Source organism: Lepisma saccharinum, chromosome 2, assembly GCF_977018435.1.
Source record: "Lepisma saccharinum chromosome 2, izLepSacc3.1, whole genome shotgun sequence".
Classification (NCBI taxonomy): domain Eukaryota; kingdom Metazoa; phylum Arthropoda; class Insecta; order Zygentoma; family Lepismatidae; genus Lepisma; species Lepisma saccharinum.
The window spans coordinates 13,670,554-13,697,816 of record NC_139230.1 but is presented as its reverse complement, the minus strand read 5'-3'; the positions used below and the strand labels follow the sequence as shown (position 1 = coordinate 13,697,816).

The window sequence follows — 27,263 nt, the reverse complement described above, 5'->3', positions numbered from 1 at the left end:
AAAAAATCTTGAAATATTACCAAGAAATCAACATCAGAACCTCTTTCCATGGAAAAACATTCATAAAATATAACAGCATACTAAAAAAAGGACTATAAATATCATATATTACTGGCCAGTCTTGCTTACATTACTGCAGTACAAACATTATATGTTCAATGAATGCAATATTTTTACATATTTTTCAAATTATATTCATTAGAAGAGTAATGATGCCTTGTGAATAAAGTGAGTTGTTATTCTTTGGCAAAATACACAGAATAATCTGAAATAAACATGATTTTTGGTATGAACTAGAGTTCCGCTCAAGCAAGAAGGTGGATTTCAGTAGCATTTTTCACAATGTATCATGTTGTTTCACAGCATTCTTGCTTGGAATAAACAGTGTGTGCCATCTCACTCACTTTTTTGTGTAACACATTTTGTATTTTCACTAGCAATACCTAACATTATATGCAACATAAATCTAAACATATGAAAAACTGTGACAATGGGTTGTACCTGTGATGTAGAAATGGAATAATCATCTTCTCAGTTATTGCAGCTTTGCACAATGGAATAAAACAAAAGAATCATTCTATACAATAGCACCGATAATTATTTGCAATATTCTCAACCCAACCACAGAAGCAACTATAGTCAGTCAAAAAGGTGGATTTGAGTCTGCTTTATGCTCGGTGAACCACTGTGCAATGTGCCTCCAGCATGAATTGAACCCAGGACCCTCTTGATTACACGGCAACATCATTACCACTAAGCCATCAGGGAGGCCCTACTGTCAACCAGCGAACATGCTCAACAAAAACCATGTTGTGGGACTTTGAATTGTTGCAAGTGCATTGAACTGTAATGTAGCTACATCTTATTGTTATTGCTAACAGATTTTCCATTGAGCAGCAAGCAAGTCTGAATAAGCTAACACTCATAATGGTGAGCTCCATGGGACTCTTGCACATGTTGAAATTTCACTGTTCTTCTGAAGGTCAATACATGCAGAAAGCAGAAAAGATAGGTAAAGAGCAAGAGAGATTTACTTTAAAATCTGATTCGAGAAGCAAAAAAATTACAAAATGTGTACTAGTCACAAGTATTGCATTCTTTATTATTGTCTTTACAAATTTTGGTATAGTCAAATGCAAAGGTATATAATGGAGTATATATTTTATACATTCACACACTAACTTCCGCACATTGCAAATTGCAATGGAAATTATTCATGTGTACATGGAAGCCTGAAAGGAATGTGTGTGCATTTTTTAAAAATGAAACTTAAACATGACCATTCAATTGCAATCAGCCCACATGTGACATAAGCTGTCCACACATGAGCAAATTAACTATGAACAACAAATTGAATTTCATGCTTAAAGGATGTGATGTCAGAGAATACAATGTTCTTGAATTTGTGGTTAACACCGAAGATTATCTCTTTATGAATGGTTCTAAATAAAGCTTTTCAAGACACACTGTCAATCAATCAGAGCACAAGTTATTGAAACTGATTATCAAGAAAAGCATTGAGGTACAGAACACTACTTATTTCTATTCTGTGGTGCAGAGAAAACAACGTGAAAAGAGTGAACACGTGGTTGTCACTTGTAGGAGAGGAAATGAGGGACAGTGGAATATTCTTGTCTGTATTTATTTATCAGAATTATACAACAAAGAATAATGCATATTTCTACAGCAGTGAGTGATGTGATACTTGTAGCACCGTGCCATGAAGGCACATTTAGGGGATGTTGGGGAAGGGCCCCACACATTCTCGATCTCAGACATTTTTGGAGGTGATGTGATCAGCACCATGCTCCAGCCACCTTTACCCCCTAGGTAGCCATTGATTTGAGGCTGGGTGAGCCCCAGAGCTTCTTTATGCAGAGACAAGGCAGGAAAATTTCTGACCTTAGATCACCCACCCTGGGTTTTCCGCATGGCAGTCAGATGCCATACAGACTATTTTATTTATTTCTTTCTCTTGCCACACACTTTGCTACCTTTCAGTAAAATACGAAATTGTTGTCAAATTTTTCTTTGGTTGTCTATGGGTGCAACTTCAGCCTTTTCAAGATTTTCAATAAGAATGTTGTTCAAAGGCTTCCAATTGTCCATTTTGTTGGGCATGAAAGCTGTGTTTCAAAGACAATTAAATCATGTATGAACAGACAATTACTGGTTGAGATCTGATATTTTGGTAAAAAAAATATATATTTTTTAAAAATTCATTTCGTGTGAAAAATTGAAAGCCGGTTTTTTGCAGTTGCAATAAAGTAAACTTCAGTATTCAAGGATCTTGTTCAAAGGGAGATTGGTAGCATACATTGGGCATCACAACTATTTTAAATTTTGGTGCTGTTGAGAATACTGCTTCATTTTAATGTTACAAGTCGTAGAGCATCTTCCTTTGATCATTTCTCTAGCACTGAACAGAAAAATATTACTTGCTGCACCTAGTTGGAACTACTTCTAACAATGCTTCCATACATTTATATCACTTATGTACACACACACACACAAATGCACTTGCTTGCTTTCTAATAATATATCAAGTGACTACATCTGTACAATAAATTATGCAACACATTTTGATCACTACATAACAGAAATGAGTTTAAAAATATAAGTTTCTAATCGGTGACTCATAAGAAAGAAAATTAAAACAATAGTAATACATGCTGAGTGTAACAAACATTACAAGCACTAAATAAATTGTAACCCTTTAAGAAAAAACTGGCAATTAAAATTTCAAGAAGCAATACAACAAATATTCTCCTACCATAAAAGTCAAATGATGAAAAATATGTTTCTGAAATACCACAACTTCTTTACATTCATTCTACTTAGAAAATTATGGAACATTACAAATGATTCTTTATGAAAATTAGCTACCTATTTAAACTATTTGCAAAACACGCTATACCCAATTAACATTAGGACAGGTAACAGTTTACATGGCAACAATTAATAAAATAATTTTAAGTGTCAAAAAAGGCTTAATTCCTTGTACACAATATCCACACTGAAACTTTATGGAAGCAAAAACTTGAAAGCAGGAACATTACAATAATTGTACCCAAGTAAATTATTATACTTATGTATAAATTAAATAACTTTCTATACTCATAACACTTATAAGGCAAGAAATAAATCCCTATCGAATATTAGGAATTTAAAAAAGACACTTTTAGAATACCAGATGATATCAGATTCCAAAGAAAATTTAATCAATATCAAACAAGGTAGATGAGTCCCTATATTAAAATTATATATATTATGCCCTTTTTCTTGACTATAGCATTTGAACTTTGTATTCTGATACCATTTACAGTATAAAATACATTATATCACAGTATAAAAGAAACAAAAGAAAAACAACTCCTACAAAATTTGTGCACAAAAGTAAAAACACACATTGAGACTAATAATTAAATAAAGGAAAAGACAGTCTTGAATTATCAAGAAAAGGTGCCTTTCTTCCATAGTTGATGCACTCGAGACTTGTCATCAAAGAGACTCCTGACCATGAGAACCTAGAAATAATTATTAATAAATAAACAAACTAATTTCTCATGCAAGAATTAAAAATAATTATATACTAAACTTCCATCAAGAAAACAAAATGCTTTCAAAAAGAATGATTTCATCTCATTATAAAAAAAGGAAGTTAGTAAACTACACTAACAGCTCAAACACAAATTTGGAATGTAGAGTCATTACTGTTAACCCTTATTTCTACAAGGTAGACGATACTACATGTCCAGATAGTAAATGCTCGGTGGATGTGGCCAAATCTGGAAATTATTTGCAACATGTAACAATGCCACTTTGCATTTACAGGGTGGCCACTCTAGGACCATGATAAAATTCAAGTATAATTCCCGGTTCTCTAGGCAAACTTCCCAAAATTTCAAGCGTACTTGCAGATGTTTTTTCTGTTTCAACCTTATGCATCTCCCCCCCCCCACCCCAATATATATACAATACAAAGGATCTGTGTGATTCCAAACACAAGTCACAAATGTTATGGGATATACTAATCTAAGAAAAATTGTTAATTGTATAAGAATTTCAAACTCAAATTTACCTAATTAATTTCAAGATATCTTACAATGATCTTCCATCTGTCTAATAGATTGTTCTGCAAATAATACTAACAAAATAAATACATTAAATTGTGTTTTATTTTTAATGCAGTTTTCTTTTCCTTCCTTGATACAAATAAAAGCTAAACTGTGAAAAACTTGTCTCAGGGCATTTATAAATATGTATACATTCAATGAGGTTTTGATTAATAAAACTTGCAGTTTTTCAAGTTTACGGAGAAATATTCATGCAGAATTTCCGGAGCCAATAATTTATGCATAATTTGCAGAATTCAAGGAATTCCGGGTGAGCAGGGGTGGCATGAGGGGGTGCTCGCACACCCCTTAATTTTCTTCCACACCCCCTACATTCAACTGAAAACACTAACCTTTAGAATGTCATATTGAGCACCGAATGTTAGGTACCAAAGTAAGACCGTTAATATTGTATGCAACAGGCAAGCACTGAAAGAGATGCCGATATACATACTTTCCTGTACTGGCGGCAGCCTGTATAAAGACCAGCAGCAGTTTTTTTTTCTTTCGTCAGCATTGTTATGATTTTTTATTTTCTTTCTTGAAGTGGTCTGTTTGTGGTTTTCAATAATTGCTTACAGCAGGGGTTCCCAAACTTTTTCGTTTCATGGTGCCCTTAGTGTTTCAAGATTTTTCTGCAGTGCCTAAGTCAAGATATAGACCTATGTAACACTTGCAATGCTCAGTTAGTGTGGTTAGGTTGCTTGCCTTAAAGTTAAGAAATTAAGACATATTTCAAATTCAGAAACATTTTACATGGAGAAAGTAATAAATAAGCACATATTTCAAACAACCATATCATTGATTGAATTTACCACGTATAGACAAACAGGTAAGTGTAATTTCAGTGAAAATATTGGAACATTTCATGGCGCACACTTTGGGAAAAACTGGCCTACAGCTTAATGTAAGGTGTTTTTTCTATATATATATATATATATATATATATATATTTTTAATTTTCCGCCTACTTGTTCTTCCTCACACTGGATCAAAAATTTCAGCAGCTTTCAAGGTATCATCAAGTTGTGCTCGGGAAATTATTTAATGTGAGTTGTAACGTGAAGGGTAGTTTTGTTGTTAATACGTTATGTAGTAAACATACCATTTCATTCTTTTTTAAAACCCGTTAAGAAAGAGGCCCAATATTCACGAAGAAATTTTACAGTTCGTTGTTGGGGATAGTGCGGCAGAATGGATTTTAACAAAGACGAAGTTGCTGGCTGTGCACTTTGTGTTATGTCCTGAAGTGGCAGACGGAAGGTACAATGTACTATGTATTTTGAACCTTCAGGGGTTACATTGAAAATGTTTAAAAATTGAGTTTTTAGAGACAAGGGTAATTTCATTTTGATTTCAGTACATAGCTCAATAAGACTGCAACGTGTATCTAAAAGTTTACCTTGTACAGTCATGGACACTTCTGGGTTGTAACAGCCCCATATACTGTCAATTGGATTCCTACAACCCAGAAGTGTCCATGACTGTACAACCACTTTCTTGAAGTACGAGTATACGGCTTAATATATATCATCATGGACGTTCAGTGGAAAGGCAAGGGGGCACAGCCTCCCAGGAAAATGAATGTCAATCTAAAGTTATTCATATTTCACACATATAATTTCATTTCAGTTAGTAATTTATGTTAATCAGTGGAGGAAATTAGGGGTGCAGTTCCCCCACTTTTTGCTATTTTTGCCCCTGCACTATGCTAAACCTTATATACCAAGGGAAAGTAAACTGTCCTTGCCCCCCCCCATCCCCGTTTTGACACCTTGTTCCCCCCCAGTTTTGAAAGGTTACATGCATGTTTCATGTTTTTCCTTATTTTCAGCATCACACCCCCTATATTTCTTTCCGCCCCCCCACAGCACCCCTAGATGATAAACCTGACGCCGTCGCTGCCGGTGAGTAGCCACCCTGATACACGAGATGTGTCACATTACAGTTGATGGGAGAGAATAAGTTACCACAGAAGTCTAGTTTTGAGTTGCAGACCTCAAGTCTATTCTAGCTTGTAAAAATAAACTAGTGAGAAACAGCATGTATGTTAACAAAGTTTGCAAGATTGCTGACAACTCTAAAAACAAAATTTCACGTTGGATCTAGTGAAAATGTGGGAAAGTGGTAAAGAGCTGGCCCAGTTGTCTGAAGATCGAAGGTTCAAATCTCCTGTAAAACAGATTTTTTTTTTATTTAGTAGAATTATTCCTTTTGCACATTGATAAGAGAGAGAGCATGAAAACTCTTCTTCTGATAAATCTAATTACTCATCAACACCAGTTAGGTTGTGCTTTTCCATATAGCTTCTCCAATACTAAATTACTTCCTGCAGGAGGCAATAGGGTGGACAAAGAGATATTGGTGAAAATCTTAACCCTTTGCAGCCCAACTGTGGGGTAAAACATGAGTTGAATTTTTTTAAAAAAATAGAAGCAGCCATGACAATCATACTGATGGAAGAACCTTCGCGATGACTGTGTGGATTGTAGTCTCAGGCAGAAATCACGAAGCTTGTCAATTGCAGAACTGTGCATGCTCAGCTTGCAGTCTTTTGTAGGTAAGACATGGGCTATACTGTCTGTGACCGAATTATAAATTCCCCCATTTTCAATATTTAGAGTTAACAAGAAAGCATAATATTTCGTGTTTCGAAAAACACCAATGTACTTGTAACATTCTGTTTGAAATTCTTTCTATGAATAGCAGATAAAATTGTGCAATATGGTTTCAACACATGGGTAGGAGCATATAAACAACATATCAAAAAGGACGGTGTGGTTCAGTCGCTATGATACCTGCCCACCACACGAAGGGTCCCTTGTTCGATTCTAACCTACAGAACTTTTTTTAAAAATGATAAGATGCCAATTAATGTAAGTCTGTAAAATATTTATTGTGTATTTGATGACAAATGCTTTTATTCTTTAATACAAATTGCAAATAGTTTTCAAACTGCTTAATAAAAAACTATAAAAAATAATAACCCATGGCTCAGCAGCCCTTCAAGGGCCTAGGCCGATCTCCCGACTGCCAGTCTCCCTCCCACAATCCTACCTAGAGGTGTGGGGATCTTCAACCGGTAATGGGGTGTTGTGGGGTCAGCACATCGAACCCTCAGCCATTGTAGGAGATTTCTGAGACCGGGTTACGCTAATCAATCGTAGTTCCCCAATTTACTCAAGATGGTGGGTTGCCACTGGTCCTATACACAGGCCAAAAACCCAGAGACTGAACCCAGGTGGACTTGAACCCATGCAGTCCTGCAGTCGGAGCCAAAGCACAGCACCTTAGACCGTACGGCCATGGAGGAGGACTCTTAACATTATAATTGTGTTTCAAAATCTGTAGCTGTATATGAGAATAGCGAAAATGCATATTTGTAGGCGACAAAGATAAATTTGTGTTAACAAACTCAAAATCATCATTAGTTTAAAATATAGAGCCATGTAATTTATAGTCACAGTGAAAGTAGGTATGATCTGCCAGCTCTATGTTTGGTCCTCAAGAGTAAAAATACTTTTTGAAGAAGGAAAAATCTAAGGTGAAATTAGCAGGTGAAATCATGGATTAAAAATGCATGTGGCATGCACTTTCCGCATCCCATGTATTCGAGAATTTGTGGCTACACATTAAAAAAACGTTCCACTGCCTATATGCGGATTCAAACACACAAGTTGGAGCCTCATTGGCAACTAAAAAAAAAAAAAAAAATCTCTAACCAGGCTCGAACACGTTTCCATCAGAACTTGAAGCCGTAACACTAACCACTCACCTACAGCTTCTACTGGTGGTTGATTATTTTATATCATGTAAGTTTTTGATTTGTTTCACCATTGGCGATGCGTATTTCTTCTCACTTATTTTCTTTCAGATGTAGTAGTTGTATTTCAAGACTGCTACAACTTTTTACCTTCTGCCACCTATGGAATCCTTATGGAATACATTATTGGGACACAACTCCCAGATAAGAGAATATTTTAGTTCAAAAACACTTGAGATGGGAATGGTGTGTTCAGTCATATGTTGACCTTAAAATTTTTCACAATTAACGTCACAATTAACAGAACACTTACTATCTGGACATATAGTACAAGTAGTTTGGCTGGTTCAAAATTGGCACTCCCGTCCCTATTCTTGGCAAAAAATAGACCTAATAAGTTGCATTTTGATATTCACACAAAATATCACTGGTTTAACATGATTTCTAGTTGTAGTGGATTGAGGTTTAATCAGTGCTTGAAGTGGAGTTACCCTCTCCCCCAAGTTAAGAAAATTTGCACAAAGCATCATTCCAGGTAGGATTATTTGCGAAAATTTCCCCACTTGCTTCATCCTCTCCATGTTGAATTATAAAATTATCCCCCACTATCCCTAAACTCGACCAAACATTCTGCCACTAGGAATTTCCACTTCAAGAAGTGCTTTGGATACTAATGTGTTTTGATAAATTTTACCCATACACATCAAAAAGACATCCTAATACTTATAGGGACACTATTTTAGCAATTCACACCAACTGATTTAGTTTATTTTATATCCAATTTTCTACCACTTTTGGCTACTCATAAAGATGAGGATGAGTGATATGATATGATGAAGGGATACTCTTGTTCAGCCACCCTTTGCATAATGGACAACCTCTGCAACCTTGCCCTTTTTAAGATTAAAACAATAAAAATATCAGATTCTTTACAATTGTCACTGCGAAATATTAATTTGAACATTTTCTTATGCCAAAGTACAGAGCTCGCAGCCACATATCGGCACTGTAGAATGTCCGTGAATCAAGCGTGCAAGTTTCCGTAACAAGTTCAGAGAGTGATTTATTTATGACATGGAACTTCTACACCTGGGAATCTTTTTTCAAATCACCTTTGAACTTCATGTGCCGATTGAGTTAACACATATGGATCAGAAATAAATACATGCTGTGCAGTATAAAACATTTGAACCATACCACACTTTGCGGTTGAATACACTAGAAAAAACACAATACGTAACAAGCACCTCATCACTTCACAGTCTCGTGACTACTTTCAGTACCTCTATAAAAACCTTTTCTAGCCCCCTTCGCCAGTTAGTGGGTGTCTCAATAAAGATGTACACAAAATGTGTTTGCATTGAAGACTAGTTTGAACACCTACTTTTATCAATCTTGTAAGTAAATTACTTTTAAAAATAATTTACAGAAACTGTTGTGTGCTTGCTTCATCGACACTCTAAAAAAAAGGTAAAGTGCTCCCCTGTGCTTAGCACCATGCCATGAAGGCATATAGGGGGTGTGGGGGTAAAGCCCCACACTTTCCTGATCCAGTCGTGAGTGGGGGTGATGTGATCAGCATCACGCCCCTGACCGCCTTTACCCCCCAGGGTTTCCCCCACGTACCCATGTTATTCGATGCTGGGTGGGCACCGGGGCCGCTTCCATCGTTAGAAAAGTTCCCGGATTTGAACCAGCCAGGGATCGAACCCGGGACCTTTAGCATGGTAGTCAGACGCGTTACCGACTGAGCCACCGTGGTCAACCTACAATGCCATAAAATGGCCATGAGTGCTTTACTTGGTTATAGCAGAAACACCAATGCGGTGGTCTACACTTCAATGAATCACATTGTGTTATCACATGATGTAACGTGTTTATTAGCCCCATTTGATTTTGAAATTCATAAATATGAGATGGAGGAAAGGAGATTAATAAGACTGAGTGGAGAAAACAAAACCCCCAAGTCTCCTAAACTTCACAAAAATTGCACATTGACATGTGAGTTGATAATGCATGATCCTTGTACCTGCTGATTAAGGCAAATGAAATAATTTCCAATTAAAGAGTTCCCTAACCCCATACCCTTGGAGAAAATAGGAATTCAGTAAATCACTCACTTGGATGAGTCCAACTGCAAGCATCACAAATATCTGAACCATGGACCAATAATTTACGCGGGTAAAATTACTCTCAGCAATATTTCTATCTCTTGCTTCAAAATTTCGCACCATATCTTGTAGATGTCTAACTTTGTTCAAATGTGAACGAACTCTGTTGATGGAATCCTGGAAATAAAAAAAATATATATAAACCACTATAGATATTTGGTCACATTTCTTAAAAGAAAAATCTCAAGAAAGCAAGAAATAATACTACATGATAACCCTTGCCCTTACTTTTATATCATATCATAAATACTTTTCAGGCACGTATATTCTAGGCTAGCTAGGCTATATCTGAAGCCCAGACTAAATGCTGGAAATAATCGTCTACCAAATGTGACTGTTGTTTTTCACTCTCAAATAACGACCATGGGGGGAAAAGATAGTTTATGGGCACCTTTTAGATTCTTGCCAGACCAGCACCTGGAGGCGACCCGTGATGTATTTGGGTGGTTTGTAGATCAAGTGCTGGACAGGGAAGTTTTCATTTTACCACGGACATAAAACCTTAGTGATGCCAATTCGCTAACCAACATGAGACTTTTCCCAGAAAAGGGAAATTTTGAAACGACTTACAATCGCAGGAATGATAAAAGGGTGGCACGTGACAGGGAAAACAACACTGTCCCATTGAACACATGCAGATCCGAGAGGCTGCTGGCTGACCTTTTCAACAAACCATGCCCTTTTGAACCCCTCGGCTACTTTATTTACGACTGGGGACGAAAGGCCAGTCCTGTTCGCAAGTGGGAAATCATGTTGAATTACATTACTTACTGCGTGGATTTAATTTAGCGTATTGAGTGAGTGAATTATATATGTTTTGAATGATCTGGGCTGTGTCGTTTAGTGAACAAAAATATGAGTGACATAATGAATAAACTATTGACAAAACAGTTTACTCTGCTTTTGTGCGATGATAAGCTTCAAATCGTGAAGATATACAGGCCTCTGGCATCACAAAGAAGAGAAGAATGGATTTGATTTATTTTTGTTAGTTAGCATCGCTTTTCTGCCACTTTAGCTAATCGTGATGATGAGGATGTGATGAGAAGATGAAATTGATGAAGGGACGTTCACAAAGAATAACCATGCCCAGGCCTGGATTTGAACCTGGGATCCCTGGTGTCGTAGTACACTGTACTAATAACCATTTTACCACAGAGGTTCAAGGTAAGAAGTTTATTTGGTATTTTATTCTCACACACAGGCCTCTATATTTTATAAATAACCATGACATACTTGAAATCCTTTCCTTACTGTTTCTATATTAATGAAACTGACATTTCTATAATTATTTGTAAATTGTAAGGTACACGTTTTTAATCATAATGTCACATCACTTTAAAATCCAAGAAATTGATAGAAAAAGAGCCTCCCATTTGAACATTATGATATGAAGGGAGAGCCCAGGTTTTGAACCCAGCACACATCACTGATAGTTTTTCATATCAGCAGATAACACTAATTTCTTGTATTTTGAATGCTGACAACGAATATGACAAATTTCTTCCCATCAAGTGAAGATTTTTCCCTAGATCAGGATTTTTCTCCACGTCATTAAGTTCAATCAACCCACTACATTATAACATTGAGTTTTGGACATTTTGTGAAGGAAATTTTTATGAGGGATTTCGAAAATGGAATTTACATAATCAAAGTTTACAATTTTCATGTCAATATGTCTTGTGAAGATAGAAGGTGGATTAAATTCTTACTACTCTATGTGCATTTATAGTTCAAAATTGGAGGATTTGTATTCTAGAAAACCAATATTTTATCATCTAAACCGAGCCATCTATTGAGGAAATCAAAGAACTACACATTTTATTGTGAAATAAAGGCACTTAATATATTGCTATTTTCTGAAAAAACTAGACATGATGGGTAAAAATGGATTTCATTTTTGGAATCAGCATACTGAAAATATTCAGGGACAACAGTCATCTGTGAGTCATCCAAACCCATGCAGACCTGTGTTATCAGTGCAACCTCCAAGATTTCTGATCTTTTCAGCACCATTTTATTTCTTACTTTGTCCATTTATGCTTATACAGCATCCAGGCTTCTGCATCATACAGTACTATACTCCAGACATGAAACACAATTTGCCATTGCTATGTTAATTTTTTATGAATAAAACTATAGGCTACATTCACTCTCATACAGCTTTAAGACAGATCAACCATGACTTGTCAATAGGACTAGTTGCGACTTCAATACAGATTGAGCTCCGCTATGGTCTATGGCTTATTAGCAAACATCTTGTTTTCCAGGCACCCCCAAAGAAAGTAAAAATTTATGACAGGTCACTTGGGGGAGGGGGCAATGCCATAATTTCTCGAGAAAGATGAAGATGACACTGCCTCCATGGCAATTTTTGATGAATGCAACAAACAACTAGCTGGAATTAAAAAGGTTTCTCTGCAGGGAAGTTTGCAGTTTCTAGGTTAATAAATGTCTCTTCATGTTGGCAGATTGCACCATGGTTATTCATCCTTGTAAAAAGTAAGGACTGATTATCCCCACTGCAGAGACCACTCAACACACATAATTTCTGATAGCATAATGGCTGTCCATGGTGATTTTCTCCAGAAAGGTGTCAAGTTTTTTAAGAAAGCCCGCTCATCAATTTTACCCAAGACCTCATCACTGAAATCAGTTCTCTCTATAAAATCACTCATTTAACTTCTGTACAATCTGATTTGGTAAGGTTGCATCTTCAAATCATCACATAAGATTACTTTGGACTTTGTGTAATCCCATTGCTCACTGTGTGCATTCTTTGTTGTGTTTGAATTTTCAAGGTCTACCCATAGTTTTTTTCTTTAAAGAGTCTCCTGTAGCTTAAAAAAATTCACTCGTAGCCTGATTGCATGGGATTGACTGATCAATTGAGTTTTGGTTTCATTCTAAGTCCACTTTATGTACTGGACCTACAGTTTCAAGTGGTATCCAAACCACTTGTGCCTCCACCGGGTATCGAACCCAGGACCACTTGATTACAAGGCAATGATGTTACCACTATGCCATCAGGAAGCCCTGACTGATTGATTGATTTTGATATTATGGGGATATCAGCACATAGGTTATTTTTATCTGTCACATAGTATGGGGAAAACCCCTTCAACTACTACAAAATTGAGGGCAGGCCCTAGCAAGAAAACAAAAACTCCCATCGAAAACATGACCGTATTCCCCTTCAAGTCTCCTGGAACGGGAAGTCTGCTACAAACGATGAGCGTTAATCGCTTTTTAACTCGTACTTTCACAGTAACTTTACAAAGAACACCGCTACCACACTACCGGAAGTCAGGTCCATTATTCCCTACACACTCTCTCAAATCTCAACTAATTGCAATCAAGTCCAAGAATTATTAAAATCTGTTTCAAGTTCCAAAGCTACCACTCCTAATGATAGTCCTGCAATGTTTCTGAAACATTTAGCCCATATTCTATCCAAACCAATAAGCATAATCTTTAATAAATGTTTTTCCGAAGGTGCGTTTCCTTGTCCATGGAAGCAAGCAAATATAGTCCCTATCCTCAAACACGGAAACAAAACTCATGTTATTTCCTATCGCCCAATTTCCTTACTTCCTGCACTTGCACTGCTAGCCGAAAAAATCATTTCTAATTGTATCCTTGCACATGTTTCTCAGTTTCTCTCTCACACTCAACACAAGTTTTCTCCCTCATGCTTCCTGCGACACAAACCTTGCTTGCTTGCTTACCAAAACGGTTAACTGCCTGAATGCCAAGCAAGACATGGATGTCGTATACTTAGACTTTTCCAAAGCCTCTGACTATCTCTCGCAACTCATCCACAAATTATCAAATAGATTCAATATTCACGGACCTCTTCTCAAGCTATTTTCATCTAACTTGCACAATAGACAGCAAAAGGTTATCATATCTGGTTGCTCTTTGTCGTGGCTTCCTGTATTTTCCGGTGTGCCTCAAGGAAGTTCTCTAGGGTCTCTTCATAGATGACATTCACGAATATATTTCTTCCGAATGTTCAATATTATTGTATGCTGATAACTGCAAATTATTTTGAAACATTACCTCATTTCAAGACACATGTTATATCCAAGACAATCTCACACACATTGAACACTGGTGTCAAGACTGGAATCTCAAATTAAATCCGGAAAAATCTGTTGTCATGAGGTTTACCCTAAAATCCAATAGCACAGCACCATCCTACAAATTATTTAACCAGGTTATTCCGTTCGTACGACAGCACAAGGATCTTGGTGTCATTTTCGATAGCAAACTGACTTTCAACCATCACATAGACTACATAACTTCGAAAGTGATGAAAACACTTGGACTAATCTACAGATTTACAGACATAACACATGTTTCTGCCCTCTTCTTTCAGAATACGAAATTTGCCGTACAGCTTACCGTGCAATCTTTACGTTGATTTTTCCCGAAGCTTCACCATCTTCAAGGGGTCTAGTGTGTATCTCAAAACCTACTTTACAATGTGCTTTGTTCCTATCCTTGAATATGGTTCCTGTATTTTCTCAATGGCATGTGAAAGCAATATAAAGAAAACAGACAAAGTTGTAAGTTTTTTCGTCAGAATAGTCAAACACAGATATCCAACCATTGCAAACTTCTCCAAACATGAAATTCTATCCACTCTACAAATTCATGACCTTTCTCTTCGCCGAAAACTTTCAGACTTAACATTTCATTTCAGAAACATGAATGGACAACTTTTCACCAGCAAACTCTTGACACTTCTCAATATCAGAATCCCACATCCCAACAGCAAATGCAACAACTTCTTTTACATTAAATCTTCAAGGCTATCTTTAGAACAAAGATCACTTCTCTACAGGATAGAAACTATTTACAACTCATTAAAAGACGCTTCGGGCTTCCATTTATCAAAACAGACTTACAGAATGGTGTGCATAAAGTTGCTGAAGAGTAAATAATGTTCTCTTTGTCCTAGTTGTTATTGTTCTTGTTATATATGTATATGTGTGTGTATGTGTCCATCTTATTATTTTGTTTATATCTTTTCCAGTTGATATCCTGATGTAAAATGGATTTTTCTGTATTCAGGATTTTTCAAATAAATTTAAAAATACATGGTTGATTGAAATCAAAATTCTTGGTGTTTCAGCACTTAGAAGAAAATAAATAAAATCTCTGTTTATGAACTTCCTTGCTCAATTTTTAAAACTAATTCATTCATTACTTAAATAAAACTATACTGTCTCCGAGGACTAAAAATCTTCGTACCTACGCCCCGCGACAGGTTAAGTTTGCAGCAGGTTTTATGTATTAACCACGCGAGAATGGCGCTCAGCATCTCCCGTGCCAGTCTTGCCTCAACCGCTGAGCTGCTCATATCACAGACAGTGAGAAAATCTGCAGTATTGCAGCGGAACTATATTCTGTGTGTACGTTTGGGTCTATATATGTGAAAAGTTGCTGCGGGGCTTTAGTTAAAAGCTGAGGATGTAAAGGGGCACACAGAAAGACAAACACTAGAAAACACAACCCCAGAAAGGATTATTCTGGCCATTAGTCCAGGTTGGCCTGCAAGTAGCAGATACCTGAAAGTGAGGTTGACTTTTGGATGCCTTACCAGAACGTTGCCCCTTAAACTCGCAATCACAATTTTTAAAAATGATTGATTGATTGATTTAGTTTATTTTACTTCGCGTTTTGTTCCTCTTGGCTAATTTGCGAAGATGGGGATGAGTGATGAAATTGATGAATGGACATTCACAAACAACCAAGCCCGACCGGGATTCGAACCCGGGACCCTTGGCGTCGCAGCGCGATGTGCTAACCACTCGGCCACAGGGTCGGGCACAATTTTTAAAAAAATCCCTTAACAGCAATTGCATTTTGTGATCCATTCTGACGTGCCATGATACTACACTGACAACATACAGACCGCCATGACAAATGGGATAGTTAGCAAGAAAAAACTTCTCTCTTAGAAAATAAAAATGATTATTTCCTTGAATCACATCTTGTACCTTGAATTAAACTAAAATGCAACATATTTTTTTTACAATGTGCTAACTACTTAGACTAGTTATATAACTAAAGGCATTTATTTACCTGAATGTCTTGAATTTTCATGTCATATAACTCTTCGGCACTCAAACCATCATAAATTCCTAATTCTGAATCCCAGAAATCATCACTACCATCTTCGTTTTCCACTATAATCTCAAAAAATACAGTTTTGCTGTTGAAACGACTAAAAGTATTATCCCAGCACATCTGATAATCTCCTTCTTCAGTGGCAGCTTGCCTACAGAAATACAAACCAACATTATAAGTACTTCTAATGCAACTAATACTACAGGGTAATTATAAATGATTCAACAGGTTTTAAAGTGAAACATTTACAAAACTTATTAATATAATATGAGTGTGCTAATCATGAAACAAAAGAACACATCTGAAAGTATAATTTCTCATATTTGTAACCCTGGTGCGTGCTGACAGCACAAACCTAGTTTCCAAAATGGCTTCTACGCAGCAGAAAGCATCCTGTGTTTTGGAATATGGGAAGTGTTTTTCAGTTGTTACCGTACAGTTTGCAACTGCACCGCCAGGACACCAAAGCATTCTGTAATGGCATCAACAGTTTAAGGAAACTGGTTGCTCATGTAAAGGTAAAAGCACAGGGCATCCAAGTGTATCTGATGAAACAATGGAGCGGGTTTTGTGTGTAGCCCACAGAAGTCAACATACTGCGCCAGTCAGGAACTTGATATTAGGCAGCAAACTGTCTGGTAGATTTTGCAAATCCAATTGCGACTGAAACAGTACCCCATACAGTTACTGCAAATGTTACAACTGGACAACCTCATCAAATGATATGAATTTTGTAACTCTATGTAGGACGCTATGGAGGACAATGGTTCTCTTGAGCTTCTGCTGTTTAGTGATGAGGCGACATTCCATTTGAGTGGCAAGGTTAATCACCATAATGTTCATGTCTGGGGTACTGAACAAAAGTTAATATGTTTGCTGCAGTGTCTAAATCAAAGGTGTACGGTCCCTTATTCTTCGCGAGAACACTGTGACGGGTATGTCATTCCACAATATGCTGCAGTTGTGTTTTTTTCCACAAGTGAAAGAGGATTCTAATAACTTTGTATTCCAACTTGATGGGGCACCGAGGTGTGTCGCTACCTGAACGAAGAACTCCCATGCTGTTGGATTGGGTGATGTGCTGAAGATGACTTAGCACTTTTCCCATTTCCTCTTAGATCTCCCAACCTAACGTTTTGTGATATTTTACCTTGGGGGTATGTGCCACCACTACCGACAACTTTGGTTGAGCTGCAGGATCGCATTACAGCTGCATTTACGACCATTAGTAAGGATATGCTAGAGTGCATGTGGGCCGAACTAGACTACCGCATAGATGAGTGTTGTGTGATGAAAGGAAGCCACATTGAACATTTGTGAAAGTATGTCTGAAACTTGGACAGTTTCTGACACGAAAATATCATGTATCATTCTTTATTGTATGTGTTATACATTTTTAATGCAGCCCTTTCAAACCCAATGAATCATTTATAATTGCCCTAAATAATAATATGCATAAACTATGAGGGGCAGACAAATGAAAACCGAACACCTGCTGCAAAGTGACAATGGAGTTTGTTTTATTCAAAAGTAATTGTCACAAGTGTTAAGACATTTATTCCACTGGGAGACGAGACGATCAATTCCAGTCTTGTAGAAAGAGGTAGGTCACTAACGGATCCACAACCTCACCCACTGTTGCACTTCCTCGTCCGAATGAAACCAACGTCGTCCACGAATGTCTTTCTTCAGGTCACCAAAAATGTGGAAGTCACAAGGGGAAATATCGGTGCTGTATGGAGGATGTTCAAGCGTTTCCCAACCAAATGTCTGAAGCTTATCCCTCACTAGATTGGCAGTATGGGGACGTGTGTTATCTTGCAAAAGGATGATTCCGTCTGACAGCATTCCAGGGCATTTTGACTTTATGGGGCGTCGCAGTTTCGGCATAGCGCTGCGCATTGATTTTGGCTCCACGCTCTACGAAGTCAACAAGCAGAGGGCCCTTGCAGTCGAAGAAGCTCAGCATGACCTTATCAGAACTCGTATGGACAGCCTTGGATTTCTTTGGCAGGGGAGAATCGACATGTTTCTATTGCTGGCTTTGCTGTTTGCTCTCGGGCTCAAAATGGTGGCACCATGTTTCGTCCCCTGTGACGATACGTGACAGAAACACATACTCTTCCTCGTGGTACCACTGCAAATGACTCAGACATGCAGCCATTCTGTTAATCTTTTGTCCCTCCGTCAGTTGATGCAGAACCCATTGCATGCTAATTTTTCAGAACTGCAGGTGATCTTTGATAATGACATGCACAGAGCCATGACTAATGCCAACGTGAACACGAATTTCTTCCTCTGTGATTCGCCGGTCTTCCCGGATCAGACCATCGATCCTCGCAATCACATCAGGCATAATGGCTCGATGGGCCTGTCCCAGGCACGGATCGTCTTGCAGTGATGTGCATCCTTCGCGGAAACTCTTCTGCCACTCCTGCACACTTGTCAGGGACATGCAGTGTTCGCCATACACTGCATACATGAGACGATGAATTTCGCGTGTTCCAGCACCCTCAGCTACCAATAAAGGAACCACACACCTCTGCTCTTCTTTGCTTGCCTCCATTTCCAATGCTGGATGAACACACTTTTCACTACGCTAACCTCGTGAGCAATGACGAAGCAACTGTGTGGACCTGTGCGTTTTCACTATGCATTTCTCCTACCCTACAGATGGCAGTGTTGATAAGTAACAACAGTGTTGCCAACTTTTGCGAGGAATGTGTTTTATGGTGGTGTTTGGTTTTCATTTAACTGCCCCTCATATTTAGCCAGAAACTAAATGCTTGGTTGACATTGTGAGCAGAAATTCAAATATGCTAAATTTTAAAAACAAATAGTGTAAATCAAACTGTCAACAATTCAAATTCTTCAATGAATAAATCAATCAAAGATAAGTAAAATAAATTTAAAAGAAAGAAAAAAAAAGGCCATATAATGTCTTTCTGGAAGTTGTGTCTAAATTATGTGTGCAAGAAGGATTTTCTTGGGTGGCCAGAGATACACAGTAGACTTCGATGTTGCCTGGTTCCTCTGAGAGTAGAGATGTTAATAATTGTAGATTATTATTATTATTAACATCTCTACGCAGGGAGGAACAAGGCAACATTAAAGTCTACTGTGTTTCAAATGCAACAGACCCCGTTGATGTAGCACTGGCAGAGACGATTCCACACAGGTAAAACAGCGATAGCGAAAAATCAGGTGAGGCTAGGCTGGCTTGGTAGCTCAGTGGATAGAGCAATGGCACAGAATGCCAGAGACCCAGGTTCGAGTCCTGGTCGAGCCTGCAATTTTTGCTGAAAATTTCTACATCAAGTCCTGTATTATAAATTAATTTTAAAAATATTATACACATGTGTGCATTTTAGTATAAAAAGTACATAAAGATGATGACCACTATGGCATGAAGATTTGCTCTGTCACTGCTACCTCTCAAAAATTAAAAAAACCCAAGGCTTGTATGATGCATTAATTTTACAAATATTACATGAATATGTGCATTCTGGTATAAAAAGTATGCAAGGAATGTAAGAATGTTTTATACTATATAAATCTGGCACAACAGCATGAAACATAAAATATACCAGGGGCAGTTGCTGATATTGTTGCAGTGTTGCACAATGACTGGATATTTCATAGATTTTGTTAGAAGATTTTCATTCTTCCCCTATTAAATATACTAAACAATAATTTTGTCCTTAATTGTTTCAAAAGAGCTAATTCCATTATGATCTGTTAAAAAAGAAAAGGCAACCTTCGAGATTTCACAATAGACGCACAGGTGGTTGTTGCAGCGCTGGAGCAACAGCCTGATTTCTACAGCACATGTCATTGCAGCAAGGTTCAAGGCTGTTTTCCTACCCCCATGCTTCAGTTCGCTGGTTGTTACAGATCATCCGTAACAAACGCTGGGATGCTAATTATTTTACACATTGTTAGAGATCAGCAGAGTTACTGTCCTGGTACATAGAGCAATATACATTGGGAAAAGATACATATTTGCTTTTGTGGGGAATCTTAACCTAATTTACTAACATAACCACCAATGTATATAAATAGGGCAAGTACTGAGTTATCAGTTGGTATTATTAGTGATTATCGAAAATCATTATTTTTTTATTTTACATACATATAAGCGCAAGTTATGCTCAATAACTAGGGACATTGAATTTTCGTGATGCGCGAAATGTGAAAAAAAGATGCAATTTTGAACATTCTGCACGTAACTACACCCCCAATGATGAAATATGCATGAGTTTTATTCGCGAAGTAATGCAAAATGTGAGCTTTTCCACGAAATGAACGCTTTTTCGCGAAATAACATCAAATTAAGTAGAAAACACGTAAAAACCGGCAATCGAGGTTGTGCACGCAAACTGTCAATTTGTAACAAAACGTTTGCCTAAAGTTTCCTACCACTTGCAGCTGAAGAACGTTTTATCTTCGATCACATCAGGAAGATGCTGCAAATTTGGATTTCCCATGCACATAATCTCAGTTTGAAAACTTCGCTCCCTGTCAAGCTGCATTCCTTTCTTCCCCCGAATGTCTACTCAACTTCCAGTTTCATTGAACTTGCTAGCTGAAGCAGTGATAAGATTAGTCTGTTTTCGCACATCAAGGGAAACAATGGTGTAATTTGTGTTCAGTCATGAATGAATTTTGTTTATCATCATGTAATTTTCAACATGTGTTTGTGTATGTGCAGTAGTGATTATTTTATTTGTTGGACAGCAAAGATATCCTTTGAATACATACAATGAATAAATCACTTGAGATATGCAATTTAGAAATGAAGTGATTTTGTGTTGATGTTTTCTTTTTGGTTGGACAGCTAAGTACTTGTGTATGTGTACAGTATATAAAAATGAACTAGTTTATCAATTTATAGCTCTTTTGTATGTTGTTTCCTCTCATACTTAATGAAAAAGTGTGTGCCAATTGTTTTTTTCCACCGCTGGTATATACTGCTGATCTAACATTTTATTTACAGCTGTTCTCAGTTTTTATTTACCATAAATTTGTCTCCCTATCAATAACCCATCAGCAGCCGCCACTGAAATACACATGAAGAAATGAACTTACCTGAAAGTATTCTCAGCTCTCTTATTATCACTGACCAGAAGTCTGCCTGTGGGAGAAGCTATGTGAAAGTTTATATCTAAATCTCCTTGTCCTCCATCTATAACCTAAAGAACGAAAAGTATGTTAGATGTATGTGACAGGAAGTATCTTGAGTAAGACCAATTCAATACTGTTTAATTAACATTATGAGAATTTTTGAATATCAACAAAAATGAACAAGTGTCACTAAGAGTAGGAAGACTTAAAATTGTATTAGCAACATATATATTTAAAATAAATATTGAATCTGCTAATAAATTAAGATCCTACTTAAAAAATTTCACATTCATTAAATTAAGTAGATACTTGCAACAGTGTAAAGTTTGATGAACATGCACCTAGTGTTGGAAGGAAGAGTCTATTTACTGGGAGGTAGTTAGATTTCAAACTAACATGTGGTATAAGCGAGAAGCACCAGTTCCGTATCATGGCGTATACACTACTAAATCTCCAACTGACGTATATGTTTTGACTTGTAAAATATCACTGCAATGTTGACTTATGTCAACATGATATATGCCTGTTTCTTTTCTTTCTTTACTAAATCCACCTAAAAATTATATACTTTTAATTTGGCTAATGGTAATGGTTCCGAATGTTTAATATTTTTTTTCCAAAGTTTCATGGCATTTTTCATTCATAGAAGAGAAATGATCACACAATAGCAGAAATGAGTGTGAAAGTAAATTTGAAGCTTTCTGAAAGCAATTAGCATTATTTTCAGTTCTGAAAAGTCCTATTTATCAGTGAAAAGAAGATGTAAAAGGTACTGTATGCAAATATCCCTGCTTCCAAGCAACAAGGCTTTCCACAGACTACTGCCAACATGAGGCTCAAGGGGTTTCGTGCATGAGACTACTATAATGCTAAGAGTCTAATCCTGGCCTGCGTAATCTAACCACAAAAGCATTTAGAGACGTTATTTGTACTAAAGCCAGAATAACACGAAACTGGATTTACAGTAGAAATGCCCTAATTGGCGCTGGACTGGCTACCCATTTCCTAGTTTTCGCCTCACACTATACTTGGTTTGAGTTGTCGTTTTAAGTCCACTTTATGCACAGTAAGGCTAATCGGGACTGGACCTACAGTTTAAAGTGGGATCCGAACCACTTGTGCCTCCATCGGGTATCGAACCCGGGACCCCTTGATTACAAGGCGACAACGCTACCACTGTGCCATGGGGGAGGCCCTCTCACACTATACTTGTTATCGTACTCATCGAAAGACTTTTGTTTCCATAAGACATTGTGCAGAGCAGACAATCTGTAAACATGGGCAAGCAATTTGAAGAATGTTGTAGGAGAATTACTGCTTTGTGCTTTTATTAAAAAATAAAAGTATGGACTAGAGATTGGCTCGAAAAAATATGGTAATTAATGCATATCGGACAAGCTTTCTCGGGTATGCATATCCATACAAGAGATTCGCAGGATTCATTCACAAAAAAGCACTCTGAAACCAAAGACAAAAACTCTCCTTTGCAAACTCGCAGATTATCTTCATATGACCAAACTTTGCTCTGATTAGCTGTTCCACAGTATCCAATCGAGGAAAGCCAGTAGCAATTAAAACATATCCTATTCCTCCAAACCAGTCAAGCAGCCAGCCAGGCAGCCATCACATACGAGCAAGTAGCCAGTTCAACACCAACTAAATGGGGTAACAGTTCATTATATTGGACTGTTACCCTAAATGGATATCCAGTTGCATGAGATTTGGCCTTAACAGACCTAAACCACACACCACTGCACCACACATGTGACCTAGATGAGAGCAGCAGTCTGTAACCAAGACAACAGTAAATGAATGGGTGGTTGAAAGGGAAGAACCATATAGGAGTACAGTATGTAACATTGTTATTCGTACACATAGAATTTCCGAGAAAAAAATGTCATATCTACTAGTAAATATAATCATTTTCATATGTACCTGGAAATTAATGTTAATGAAGGTTTCACCAACAAATGTCAATAAAAATCAATGTTCAAAGTGTATAAACAGAGCACATAATTTGTGTGAAAAGAGAAAAACACGCTGTTTCATGTAACATTGTTATTCGTACAGGCAAGAATTTCAATCTTCCTCGCATACAGTGCAACTTCGTAACAAGTTTGAACATGCAGGCGTGCTCCCCGTCAAGCGGAATGCTGGCGTTGGTATTGTTGTAGGCTTATCGTCTATCTATCAGTGTGTTCGAAATGGGCAAGGTGAAGGAACTTAGTTCCGATCTGAAGGACGATATAAATTTGGCCCTTAGAGGTTATTCGTTAAGAAAAATTGGACAAACAGTCAATAAATCACACTCAACAGTTCAATACATAGTAAACAAATTTAGAGAGGAAGGTTCAACACAGAATGTGCCAAGAAAACCAAAAGAGAGACTGTTGAATAAACGTGATGAAAGCTTTATTTTAAAAAGAGTGCGAAAAAAACAAACAAATAAGTGTTCCTCAGTTACGAGCGTTAGTAGAAAATGTTGCTGGCAAGATGATGTTCGATCAAAATGTCCGACGTGCCTTGTGGAAGCATGGATATCATGGCAGAATACCACGAAAGAGGCCGTATGTAAATAAGGTGAATCGCAGGAATAGACTTTCATTCGCGAAAGAGCACATCCACAAGGACCAGGAATTTTGGGATAGTGCCATATGGTCAGACTAGTCCAAGATTAACATATACGGGTCAGATGGGATAAATAGGGTCTGGAGAAAATCAAATAAAGGCAATGATCACATTAACACAGTTCCAACAGTTAAACATGGTGGTGGGTCATCAATGATTTGGGGCTGTGTCGTCCAAAGGTGTTGGTACCATCCAGTTTATTGATGGTATCATGGATGCATATGTCTATTTGGACATATTGAAGAACAATGTAAAGCAGAGTGCCCAAGAAATGGACATGTCACCTATCTACAGATTCCAACAAGACAATGACAGTAAGCATAAGGCGCGAGGATCGCTGTCACTTTTGCAATCATATTTAAGTGGGAGATCTCAGAGAGTAGTTTTTGAAGAAATGGAGTCAAACTTGTTACCTGTTAAACATGGGAGTACCTCAAGGATCTATTCTGGGTTCTATTATTTTTATTATTTACATAAATGATTTGCCATATAACATTTCAACACCCTTGGTCAGTAGTTACCTATTTGCTGATGATAACAATATCTGTTTGAACTCTGATTCTAATAATCTTTTAAGGTCCTCATTAAAATCTACTTCCGATATTGTACAGGACTGGTGTACTGCTAACTTGCTTTGTATAAACACTGATAAGATCCAAAACTTGGAACTTACATATAATACTAATCATAATACAGGGCATGAAAAGAATTCTGTCACCTTTTTGGGATTCTTAATAGATCATCATTTGGAATGGGAGAATCATATCAGTAGAGTTGAATCCAGGGTTAGCAAAGGGGTTTATTTAATGCGTAGGTTAAGATTGTGTGTAAGCTTGAAGGTTCTAAAAACTGTTTATTATGCACAGATACACAGTCACTTAAGCTATGGTACCTTACTTTGGGGTCATCAGCCTTCAATAAAAAGGTTATTAAAAATGCAAAAAAATATGCGTAAGATTAATGTGTGGTCTTCCAAGCCGTGGCCACTGTAAGTTAAGTTTTGTTAGACTAGGTATTATGACAGCTCCTGCTATCTTTGTATTCCAATGCCTACTCTATATAAAAGAGAACATTCACATTTATGAGGAGTTAGGGTGTTCACATGCCTATCAAACCAGAAATAGGGATTGTTTAGATGTAATTACAAGAAGACACAAAAAACCTTCTACTACATGTCAGTTAAGTTTCACAATGTTTTCCCTCTGTCTTTAAGGCAACTGCCCTTTTTAGAATTGAAAAGAAAAGTACAAAAAATATTAACCGATAACTGTATATATAGGGTAGAAGAATTCTTTGAAATTAATTGTATTAGGTAAAATAGTTATGATTGTAAAACAATAATGTTAACAACTAAATTTATGTAAGTGGTGTTACGTTTCTAAAATGCTTTTTGGATGTTTTTTTTTGTAAGATCTATAGATACTTTATATGTATATTTCTGACGATTGTAATACATGTGATGTTCTCACACGTTTCTACAATAAAAATTATTATTATTATTGTTAACATGAATTGGCTTATATGGAATGTGCCCAAAAAATGGACATGTCGCCTATCTACAGATTCCAACAAGACAATGACAGTAAGCATAAGGTGCGAGTTAACATGAATTGGCTTATATGTAATGTGCCCAAAGTACTACAAACACCAGCTCAAAGTCCAGATTTAAATCCCATTGAGAATTATGGGCAATTTTGAAGAGGAGATTCCATAAAGCAGGCGTCAAATCCAAAGAGTTCAAAACTGTTGTGCAAGCCGAGTGGAATAAAATAATCTCTGAAACATGTCGGGAACTGGTTAATTCTATGAAGAACAGATGTCAAGCAGTAATTAAAGCCAAAGGATACGCATCAAAGTATTAGAACTGTCAGTCAATTTGCTGTGAATATGTTTTTTTTTCTTTTATATTATTAAGTGTATGAATAGAAAAGTTGTACAAAAAATGGCATGTTTCTCTTTCAGTTTCATTTAATTTATTATTGAAATTGGTTATACAGAATTTGGGTAAGATTTTATGTTCCTAATGATATTAGTTATTGAAATGTAAAGAAACAATTTCAAAAGAGTTTATTTCCTTTCAGATATTAAAGAATTTTTTTTGAAAATCCATGTGTACGAATAAGAATGTTACATACTGTATACGGAAGCGAAAAACCATTCACAAGCTTGAGATGAGTTTTGGTTTTAAGACCACTTTCTGCATTGTAACTCTGATCAGTATTGGACCTACAGTTTAAAGTGGGATCAGAATCATGCAGTAAGTAATCGCTAAAACTCAGAAGTGTGTGTTAACAGACAAACATAAATAAAAACCGAACTCTGAAAAAAAATGCCTGTGCACCAGGATGAAATCAGAATTAAACGATCGAAACTTGGGCCTGGCTAATCTTACGTTAAAAAGACTATATTTTCTGCCTAAATTTAATCGCGCGCGCACACACACACACACACACACACACACACACACACACACAGCTCGGCTACATTTGTTCTCCTGTCGGGTTTCATCTAGTCCGGGCAGCAGAATGCATTGATTCACTTTGAACCATTAAAAAATAATTACACACGCTTGAAGGGTAAAGGAAAATAGTGGACAAAAATGTGATTGCCATCCTATTTTGTTATAACAACTGCAATCTTGGCAAGACAGAATAGAAACCACTACATAATTTAATTGTTATGTACATTCACAAATACATATATATAATAGTTCCCTTTAGAGTGAGAAAAACGCTGCTCTCCAAAATTTGACTTATTTTGTGAGCGAAACACTTTCAATTTTCATACCAAATTAGTTTTCTGTTCTCTACAAGACATTTTATTGCAAAAAGTACCACTGGAAATTACTCTCAGTTACACAAACCACAAACAAGAATAAGGAATCCTACAGGACAAAAATGTATCTACTAGTCGGTAAATAATGTTAACCTGGTGATTAAATAACTTACTTGATATTCTAAATCAATTACTTCTCCTTGTTTGACTGACTGGTAAAAGCACTCCTGTCTCCCAGGTTCAATACTTATCGTCATTTCCCTTTCTATGCAACAGACAAGGCACAATTGCGAAAAGAAAATAATGGTCGGTAGCCAGTTGAAAGTATATTCCTTTTGAACCATTTTAGTATTAGAACTACAACTAATATCCCACTATGTATTTCTAACAACCATACCACAACCTCACATTAACCCGCCACCAACTACCATCGAAAACGACTCCGATTTACACAAACCCCACAGCAGCTGTACACAAACACAACGAAATCCACCAGCAAAGCAAACTCCGCCGGTAGGTTAGTAATCTGTGGCAAGAATAAACTCACTT

At 37.0% G+C, this 27,263-nt stretch overlaps 1 protein-coding gene and 1 non-coding gene across 2 annotated transcripts; one reads left to right on the top strand and one right to left on the bottom strand.

The window, feature by feature from the left end:
- LOC145983918 (transmembrane emp24 domain-containing protein 1-like) lies at window positions 1-27,263 on the bottom strand. The gene is made up of 5 exons (XM_083117053.1): window positions 26,888-27,263; window positions 21,276-21,379; window positions 16,143-16,338; window positions 9,999-10,166; window positions 1-3,527 (listed from the first exon to the last, which is right to left on the bottom strand). Exons 1-5 carry the CDS (start codon window positions 27,056-27,058, stop codon window positions 3,453-3,455), a joined length of 714 nt encoding a protein of 237 aa, XP_082973179.1. The 5' UTR covers window positions 27,059-27,263; the 3' UTR covers window positions 1-3,452.
- TRNAS-AGA (transfer RNA serine (anticodon AGA)) lies at window positions 19,405-19,476 on the top strand. The gene has a single exon. It is a non-coding gene; the product is annotated as a tRNA-Ser (tRNA).

Coding starts and splice junctions, on each gene's coding strand:
- LOC145983918 (XM_083117053.1), bottom strand. CDS start 27,058: ATGGTTCAAAAGGAATATACTTTCAACTGGCTACCGACCATTATTTTC. Junction 16,339..21,275: donor AGAGCTGAGAATACTTTCAG/GTAAGTTCATTT, acceptor GTATTTCTGTAG/GCAAGCTGCCACTGAAGAAG. Junction 3,528..9,998: donor TTGCAGTTGGACTCATCCAA/GTGAGTGATTTA, acceptor AATTATTTCTAG/GTTCTCATGGTCAGGAGTCT.